The 10,614-nt window shown below is 39.4% G+C and overlaps 2 protein-coding genes across 2 annotated transcripts in view; one reads left to right on the forward strand and one right to left on the reverse strand.

Moving 5' to 3' along the window:
• The window catches only part of plcd3b (phospholipase C, delta 3b), an 80,641-nt gene extending 77,499 nt beyond the window's left edge, over positions 1-3,142 (forward strand). The window contains exon 15 of the mRNA XM_062475128.1: positions 83-3,142. Within this exon, the coding sequence (XP_062331112.1) occupies positions 83-237 (155 nt within the window). The 3' untranslated portion in view covers positions 238-3,142. The remainder of the gene's footprint in view (positions 1-82) is intronic.
• The window catches only part of LOC134031502 (sperm axonemal maintenance protein CFAP97D1-like), a 63,611-nt gene that overhangs the window by 17,092 nt on the left and 35,905 nt on the right, over positions 1-10,614 (reverse strand). The window lies entirely within an intron of this gene.

Raw genomic sequence — 10,614 nt, forward strand, 5'->3', positions numbered from 1 at the left:
CAATATGCAAACCTAGTTAACATATTTTGTTCATCAACCTTGTAGAGGAATGTTAAAGAGCTGTCCTTCCCTGCACTCCCAGGTTACCGACATGTTCCCCTGAGGAAGGTTGATGGCTCCAGCCTGTCCCCCAGCTCTCTCTTCATTCACATCAAGGTCACTCCCTGCCACAGCAGCCCCACCAAGAGCCCCACTGCTGAGAAGTCACCATCTAAATTACCAGCCAAAAATACTTAATGTGTACACCCTGATTGTGTCAGACTGTTGTGAGAAATTCCGAATTTTACTAATATGTGACACACTGGTGAAAAGGGGCCATTGTCAGCCAAGGTCATTTCTCAGTTTTTTATAGATTGTTAAAGTGCAAATTGTAAGACTTCGAATTATGTGTCAGACATTGAAATCAGAAAATAGTTGAAGATTTGCGTATCTGAATGTTAATAAACCTGGAATGTTCTAGTAGAGAAATCCCCCCCAAAAGCGCCGGTCATTTCACTGCATTGAAAAGAAAAAAATTATATCTTCACACTCGATCAAATTCCAGGGTCCTGCTTTCTTAACTTACACTAGATATGTTTTATCACCCAGTGGTTTTTTATTTTCAAAATCACATCAGGAATAGGTAGTTTAAAGCTATTTTCCTCCTGTTTCTTTTCAATTGCTGCTGGCAATTTTCAAGGCTGCGATTCGCTTTTCTATGTTGCAAGGACTCCCTTGCACAAATATGTAATTCAGACGGTTATAACCTAAATAAGATTTATATTTATAACTAAATATGTATAGACTATGCAAAAGGATTTTTTCAACAATTTTATTGAATTCTATGAAGTTCACTACATAGCCATTTGTGTGTAGACAGGTAAGTGCAATTCGTATGTTATGACATTGGCGGCAACAATAATTGTAATGGTAAAACGAAGTAGCCTATGTTTTGTTAATTGCATACACATAACAAACATTTACCTTGACCTGTACGATGGCCTCAGGCTCGACAGAACCTGACACTTTGCCAATTTTGACTTTAAAAAAGATGCTGCGCAGTGTCAAGTATTGTGCAAAACCTGCCTGGCTAACGTTGCTACCTCACCGGGCAACGCCACCAACCTAATTTGGTCTTAAAAAACAACACAAAGCCATGTAAGATGCATTGCTAAAATGCTGAACACCAGTGTGTCAAATAAGCCTAATAACCCCCGACAGGATCACTGATCAAAATGTTTCAAAGCCTAACTCCATATTCATGTATGAAATTACTCAAGCAATAACAGCGTTAATCACAAAATATATGATGCCCCTCGGTGATACACATACAGTAGGATCACTATGGCTGTCAGTGCCATTATGTTTCTGTTAAGCTACTGACTGGACCAGAAATGTTCAGACAGTGTTTCATTTTCTTTTAAGATTTAACCTTTAGATGCGTGAGTTCTAAATATTTCTGACGGTCCCCAGAGCGCAACCCACATGTTATTACGTTTAGCTTTGATTTACCAACATATTTTTGATGAGGTAGGCTACAGGCGGTATGTTTTCCTTAATTTTTCTGAACTTTGTGTGTTATGTTGCAGACCGGAGATCAGTAGTAGGCAATATAGCCTATCTATATTTATGAATAATAAATCATGTAATAATCGCATATTAAATCGCAATTGCAATATTAGTCAAAATAATCGCAATTTGCTTATTTTCCGAAATCGTTCAGCCCTAGTATAAATGAGTCAAGTGAGTTACAATAAATGAGTGAATGAGTATTCTACAACATATTAGAAAGCTAAAGGAAATGTAGGCCTATTATTGATGTGGTGAAAGAACTGTGTAAGCATTGGAATGCTTGGAATGTTGACGGTATCTTGACTTGAGTAGACTATACGTTGAAGGGAACTTGAGGGACAGATTGACCAAGGCCACTTCAGTTTCCGACCTTGCCTTGGTTGCGTGCAAGAAGCTATGATCTACCGATCATTAAGGGACCATTGACCCCCTATTTGCGCTAAAAGTAGCCTAGGGAAAACCGTCTGCACTGTGATACAAATCAAAGCTACATCATGCATGATGCGCCCAGACCTCAACTGGAAGCTTAAGTAAACAAGAACAAATTATGAGTATTTAGTGATCCTAAACATGTTGTTTATTATGTTGAGTGATTTACAACTGAACCGAACATTAAACTTTTGTAATATGCAAGAAAAGTGAAACCGTAAAAAAACAAAACGGAATGCTGACAACGGCACCTTTTTCACCAGAGCAAGTCACATATGGTTGCCTGATTCTTCATGATTTTTTTTCTCCTAAATTCTAGGAAAGTTACGTTCCAGGATTCATATATCCCATTAAAGTAGGGATAGTTTGATTCAAACAAATTTTGACACCTCAGAATAGATCTTAGAGAGCATGATTGTGGCTCATTTTAGCACTTACCTATGTACTGTATCTAGTGTTCTTTATGCAATAATTTGAAGTATTAATACTGTCCTTGTGTCAGACTGCTTGACTGATTTTCTTGAAGTCTTGAAACCAAACCATTCTCCTAAAAGTATCCTGGGTGAATGGGCCTGTTGCATGTGCACCTCATCTATCCCAGTATGCATTTCATGTTACCATGCATGTAAAAAGATGTCTGGTTTGTCAATATGAAGAATGCTTTTTGCTCGTAATACAAACTTTCAAAAGAAATTTTATCTGATGATATTACAATAGGACTAAGGACTATTTTAATGATACTCTGTTATACAAGTTACAGGTCAATCAACAATGATCAAACATCAGGTTCTTGAAAGATTGCTATCTGTTATTCACTGAGTGTAAACTATCCATATTTATATACATTTTTGAGTTGTTAAGGCTACATATGCACTACATTATGTTTAGGTAATGGCAGTAATAGTTACCAATAGAAACCAGGGTTCAAGCTTTTTTATTATATATAAACAGAATTATATAATTACTTAATATACACTACAATATGTCCTATGCTGTGCTGAAGTTAGTAAAGTTATGTGAGCCCAGGGTTTTTTGTCTATTTTTAAGATTGAAAATTAAGTTTATAATTTGATTAGAAGCTATATTTTTTGTTACAGTAAAAATGTTGGTGTTAGCTTACTTTTGTAAAATAACCTAGTACATACAAAGTTTTTGTACTGTGGTAGAATTGTCAGTTTTTTGTTGTTTTGTTTAATTTTGTCGGTAGACTAGTTTCATGTAACCTGACTTATCAGATGGTTTTTTTATGCAAATCCATTTTGAAATTTGTCATCGGAAACGGTTTGGAAAAAGGCAGGCACTTTCAAAAAATACTGTGAAGGTGATGCACCACCTCTCGGTCACCATTTATCACAGGCAAATCTCAACCATGCCCCGTGCTGCCAGTAGTTGGAGGGAGTCAGGTGGCTGAGTGGTGAGGGAATCGGGCTAGTAATCCGAAGGTTGCCAGTTCGATTCCCGGTCATGCCAACTGACGTTGTGTCCTTGGGCAAGGTACTTCACCCTACTTGCCTCGGGGGAATGTCCCTGTACTTACTGTAAGTCGCTCTGGATAAGAGCGTCTGCTAAATGACTAAATGTAAATGTAAATGTAGTTCTTCATAGTTTTAGTTTTCTTCACAGCAAAGCACTTCGGAGCCAAGAACCAGACTGAAAATCTCAATTGATCTCTTCTCAATCATTTTCATATTGTGAACCATATCTGAATGGAGACCTGTTGAAAAGGATGATGGTGGCTCATGGTGCACCTCAGCTATTTTAATCAATTTCAGATTCAAGAAACATGTCTCTGCTTCTGCTGAATATGACTTTACACTTGTACAGTTGGGTTCTTTCTAATTGAGAAAGAAGCCCCTGACACAATCTCCAGCATTATGGCTGGTGGATTTGGATAGCTGGTGGATATGGCCCTAAATCCTAAATCTTTCTACCATTTAATTCTGTTCAAATGTGTTTGAGGGCACTCCATTATTTGTACAATAACACAATTTTAGTCACATGGTGGAAAGCAAAAGACATTCAGTCAATCAGACCTCCTTGTGTGACAGCACAGACACGCTCGGAAGATCGAAACAAAGACAAATCTACCTTGTGCAACATATAGTATTGCGATGAACTATCTCAATACAGGAGACAGGATTACTTTGTAATGGTATATAGAGTATACACATTTAGAATAGATGCCACATTGTTTGATTGTAATACTGTCATTTTCACCAAATGCAGTATTTTCTGTTTTCATCTGTTTGGATTTTCTGTTTTCTAGCCCTAACCCATCCAAACAAGATTATTAAATAAACAATTATGATAATGCTCATTTAAATGGCCTTTTCAGTAATCCAAACTATAGACTTTAGTACTGATATGTTAAGATTAGTTAATTACTACTATATTTAAGAAATTGTGTTAGGGTTAGACCTTTTTTGTTTAATTTTTTCCCCAAACAAGTCCACCATCATTCAGATTTTCTTTCTCCAAAGTATATATTGTGGGGTTAGAGTTATTCTTCATTACATTTGAAGACAAAAATCCTGTATCTACAGTATATACGCCGGTACAGTTGTATCTGTTCCATGGGCTTCTATACTCCCTTCCTGACGTATTCCAGTTAACTTTTAAGGCATGTACTTCTAAACTTTTCAAGCATTTATGTCCAAATAATTTTTTACTAATTTTTTTTTTTATTAACACATGCCAGCATTGCATGTCAAGTTAACCTGGCTGTGCTGTTAACAAGATGTGTTACAGTTATGTTTGATCTATTTTACAGATGTATTCCTCGTGCCTAGGAATAGCAACTAACCACAGTGCAACAAAACATCTCAAACACGATGCAACTACAACTCTGAATGAAATTACGATATTAGTACAATACCACAAGCACAGCATTATATATTAAACAGTGCCTCTAAAAGGTACTGATTGAATTTATTCAAATGTTTTTTACCACTATGGATTAAGAGTCAGGATTTTTCCACCTAAAAATACAAAACTAGAGATGGTACAATTTCTGGGGAAATTGTAGGGTGTGCTTGCTTGCGTCGGTTGCAGATGGGTCCGTTTATTAACTGTAATTTTTACAACTGATATTTCTGTATATTTTATATAAAAATGCCTAGTTATTATTTATGAAGATTAAACGTCACCTTAAGTTTTTCCCTTCTAGTGATATTTTCAAGCATTTAGCCTACTCATTCATTAAGAACCCCCTTTGAAACAAGTTGAACCCCTTAAAACAAGCTATTCTAACCAGGCTCAACAATAACGTTGACTTGATATAGGGAATCCAACAGTACTTCATTTTTGAAAATCTGCCATACGGTTCAAACGGTACGCGTGTAAACACATATCCAACTTTGACCCATTGGTGGCGCTAGGGTAGCCTGGCTAGCCAGACTCTCGTACATTTCATTTGTACAGAGAGTCTGGCCTCGCTCTATTGACAAGCGTTGACTTCCTTGTAGGCGGGTACTTTGTTGAAGTCTAAAACTATTGGATCTGCCCAGAGCCACTCTGATCTGCCATAACCAATCGCTAGCGTTCGCCTTAGCCAATTCCTTCACCACTACTGTAACATAGCTGCCGTAGCTTGAAAATCAAACTTTTCCCGAACCCCGTGGGGAGGAGAGCCACAACATCATGGCCACCAACAAAACTCAGCAAAACTTGTTCTTGCTCCGGCTTTAGTTTATAGATATTCGGCAGTGTTGCCACAACGGACCGAATGGCTTCGCTCGCATCTTTCTCCGCCGCCATTACGGAACTACAACACAAACTGGCGCACGACATCAATGTCATCGGTCTTAGCCACTCCCTCTCTTCGCTGATTGGACGGTTGAAAATCAACCTGAAAAATCTGACTTGCGTACCGAATGGCCAGACCTAGTACAGAAGCAAAATCAAAATTGAGCGGAAGTACGTAGGAGGGCAGAGCCAGGCTAGCGCTAGGGTGCTCCAATGGGAGACATGAAACTTGGTGAAAATAAAGAGGGGACTGTCCTTAATGTGTGCCAAATTTCTAGGGGCTTCCATAGACTCCCATAGACTCCAATGGTGGAAGAAGATGCGTAATAAGAAAAGGTAGAAACACTTAAGTGTACGATCGGTGTACTGGCCCCGTACACTTAAAGATCCTGTAAAGTGGAATTGAAAACGAGTTCACCACACCACAGAATAATGTGTTATTAACTACCCATCCAAATTCGAATGGAAAAAACACAGACAAGTATGTTAAATTAGGCTTTGAAATCGTGAAAATCAGCAATCTTCTCTGCTTGAGACTGGGGGGGCGTGTCGCCTGAAGGAGCGGAAGCTCCGCCCCTTGCTGCCTACCTACGACCCAGATAATGGACGCTACGTCAAGCCGAAAAAAACCGTATAGAATTAGAATTTATTTGTTCAATGAGTGAAACATACAGATGCATAGAAATGAAATGTTCCCCTGAGCTGTAACAGTAAAAATTGACACCAGAGACAGCAGACAGTGAGCTCTCCAACTAGGCTACTTCTAGCACATTAGCTACCATTTCACCAAAATACCATAATTCTACACCGAGTAGCCTAATATCAAGTTAGCGGTTTGCACTAACTCATAACAGAGATACCTCTGGAAAGTTATCTAGTATAATTATAACAAGCACACAGAACTGAGTGATGAACTGCTGGCGGCGGTGGATGGTCCAGGTGCTACCGGAGGAGGAACGGCCGGGAGGGCGATGCTCGGTACGGCTCCGCGCTGCAAGAGAAGCCGTGCGTTGCAGCGCAGCTGAAGTTTTTGCATCCAGGGAAGATGCAGTTGCGGGTGGAGGGAGACATCCTGAAGCTGGCTAGCTAGCTGATGTAGGCTACAATAACAGTACAGCAGGAGGAGCCATTCAGTGATCTGACGTAGATGGGTCGAAATGACGTAGATGGGTAACTTTTTGGCCCCACCCATCAAAACCTGATCTGAAAACGGAAGAGAAACTGTTCTACGGTCTAACTCCACATTTCAGTGCGACAAAGTTTTAGCGCTTTGCACATGCTTTCAGGAACTCATTTCACACGTATATAATGTACTGAGAAGCAAACCATGAAATTTACTTTACAGGATCTTTAAATGTACGATCGGTGTACTGGCCCGGGGCCAGTAAAAAGTAACGTTGGGACAGTTAAACTAGCAACTCACTATCCCGATCGGGCCACTGCAAATTATTGATTGAAAAAAAAATTGCATTGTAAAAGTTTACATCCTTCATATGTTTTGCTATCTGCTAAATGCATAAATAACTTTGCGGCTCGTGGGGCGCACAGTTGGCAAATCAAAAGTTGAGTAGTGAGTGACGAGTGGTTGTCATATTGTAATTCTCTAATCTCGATACATTTTTTAACAACTGGCGTGAGACAATAAAGTGAAGATGGCAGCAAAGGAGAGCTACGAGCTCAAACGGAAGCAACTTTTTTATGGAACTAAGATGCACTGTCGTCTGTCGTATGTTCCCGTCTAAAGCAGACAGAAGTGGATCTTTTTACACAGGCACCGAAAACAATCCCTGACCAGCAATGCTAATAGCAGACAGCACCTGCTTTGCGTGACAGCTAAGCGGCTGGATGACAATCCATCTTCCGGGCCGTTGACAATGCTGGTCAGGAATTTAAATGCAGTTGCCCATCGTGTTATTGCACGACTTATAACAACGTCATATCACGTCATTAGGACGGACCAACCGTTCGCCTCGTTCCCCCGGGCTATTGAACTGCAGCAGAAGAATGGTGTCGACTTGGGTACTCAGTATCGTACTGATGAAATGCTATGGAAGCTTTTATATATTAGCATTGAGGGACCAGAGGTTTCACAGTTTCAGCCAGACAGAGTTGTGCAGAGATGGCTGTCAGCAGGGAGAGAGCAAGTCATGTTTGAGGTTAAAAAGTAAATTGTTTTGCTGACTATTACCTTTTTATTTTTTATTACTAGAAATGTGATTTCATTTCATTTTTATTTTATCCAGGATGTGTTTAATAAATGGTTGAACAAGTTTACAGAATAGCATAACTTATAAGTCTTTGGTTTTGTTGACTCGGTTGTCAGAAGAACGAAACATTGATCCGAAGACACGGTTGGGAGGTGAACGATTCGTTCATCTGCCGGGTACGAGTCTTTGGATCATTTGTCACGTGACCTGCATAGGCTCAGAAGAGGAAACGGAAAGGATTTGTTTACCTCGTTCACTTTTGCGTGACTATAGGTTTAGTAAGACGTGAATGATATTCGTCCACAAGTAATAATTACAGGTTTTGTTATTTAAACTTTTTTGTACTTTACTTACAGTTAAGTGCAGTGTAATTGTTTGCCGCGATAATTAAATTAAATGACCATTTCAAATCATACAAACTGTCTTCATGCATTATTTTAATGCAGGAATTTCTTTTAAAATAGTATCTGCTGGTTGACATGCACTAACTTATAGGCCTTTACTGAACAAGATTCAAAGAACCGAGTCAGTAAAATGATCCGAACTTCCCATCACTACCGTGCAACAGTGCAGGGGTGTCAAACATACGGCCCGCGGGCCGGATCCGGCACGCCAGGGTGTCCAGCTCGGCCATCAGATGTTTTTGCTAAGTTTGAAAATTACAGAAAGACATAAATTGCATTTCTATAAAAGTGACTGCTATTCCGAATCCAAATGTCTTTTAAGACTATGGAGGTTTATGAGTACAAACGTTTTTTATTTTTTTTAATCGATCCAGTAATTGCTTCAAAAATAGCGTAAATGCGCTATTCTTCCCTTGCTTTGTGATGCGTCACAAAGCAAGGGAATCAGCAGAGGAGAGCCCAGGCAGATACACAGTGGGCTGATGTCTGAGTTTTCGGTCTTTATGTTTCTAGTTTATTGTAGAAAGACCTTAAAATAGGGTTTATCATTAAAAAACCTTCACCAATGATTTAAACATCGAGAAATATTGTTGTTATGTATGTGTTATTATGTGATGATTTTACTGGTCTGGCCCACTTGAGATCAAAGTGGGCAGTATGTGGCCCCTTAAATGAGTTTGACACCCAGTACCGGTCCCAGCACATTTGGCATCCTAGGCAAGATTTATCAACAGCCCCCCCCCGCGGAAGTCCATTCATTTCAATAGAAAGCAATCCGCACCGCTGCGTCTAATCTACCGTACTCGGACAGATTTGGTTGCGATACGGCAAGTGTGCCGTATGAGTTGAAATTTTCCAACTTGCGCAGTGCTTTTCCGTACGGTATCAGAAACGGAAGTTGATGTACCACCGACGAAGTGCTAATATGTAGCTTTCAGCTATGTGTTTATGGGATCGCCAAAATAGATTTGACAGCTCATTAAATATTTGTAGTAGGCCTAGCCTACCAGATCAAAGTTTGGCTAAATATTCGAGCGGGACATATCCTAGATCCGATTGGTTAAGAAATATTAAGTTAATATTAAATTAACTCTACAAACCTGGCATCTTTGCTTGCATGGCTACGCTTTTCCACGCCGCATTTTTTACATTTAGTTCTCGGTAAACGTCCGAGGTAGTGTCATATAAACAAGGGTGGCTAGACACTAGCAAAACGAGGATCTCCTCCATCTTTGCAATACTGGTTATGAAGATGCGGAAGATTGATTGCGTTTTTTGCCCATATTGATTGCGATGTTTGCGTTAAATTACCGTACGGTAATTTTATGTCAGTGTTTGGTGTGACCGAGGCTTTACTAGCACATCTCTGCACGTCGTATCTATGCGTCATTGCTGACGTTGTGACGTTGTAACGTTAAACTAGCACTGAGGTCCCTTTGTGCACACAAGGCAGTCTTTGCCACAAAAACGTTGTAAGCTCCTAAAACCGTGCAACGGAACGTAAATCCCAATACAAGCAACGCAATCGCTAACAAGACAAACCTTTATATATATGAGAGAGAACAATGGTTGTGCTCGCCGAAGGCTTGAGCACACCCAATAATGCTTTGGCAAAGATTTGTCAGAATCCAGACTAGGATTAATTCATTTAACCATGCGTGAGAATTAAAACTAGGGATTATGACTTAAAACAAGGTTTAAATTATCATAAACAAGGCAACCCTGTTTAATGAACTTTCATTAACCATCAGATAATTTATAACAATACATATAGTAAAAACATTGTAGGTCCATAGCAATTTCTTTTTTTAGGAGGAATAATATGGGGGAAGAGGGGATGGGTGTAAGGGGTAAATAGATGTTGTAAAGAGGCAGTTGAAGGTTGTGTCAATAAAACTACATCAATGTTATCACCACTTACCCCTGAAAGCCCAAGCTTCTCCATACCAAGTTTCAGTTGAGTAATAACTTAAGAACGGCTAAACTCTACTGAAGTGTAACTACATGGTAGTTAATGTAACCTTAATGTCAAATGTTGCCGTAAACATCTTTGTAGGTGCAGTCTGTTTATGGATCTTTTTCTGCATGTTGTATGAGATCCTGTTTTGCAACAGACTTCACCCACAAAATTGTTTATGATGTTGCACTAGATATGATGCTGCTGTTAACTCTGTACTATTTAATATTTTGGGGATATTTTACTGTTCCACTGTGGTTGAGTTGTTGCACTGTGCCTGGTAAATACAGACCATTCCTAGACTCTAACCACCGAAATACTG

Source organism: Osmerus eperlanus, chromosome 12 (assembly GCF_963692335.1).
Source record: "Osmerus eperlanus chromosome 12, fOsmEpe2.1, whole genome shotgun sequence".
Taxonomy (NCBI): domain Eukaryota; kingdom Metazoa; phylum Chordata; class Actinopteri; order Osmeriformes; family Osmeridae; genus Osmerus; species Osmerus eperlanus.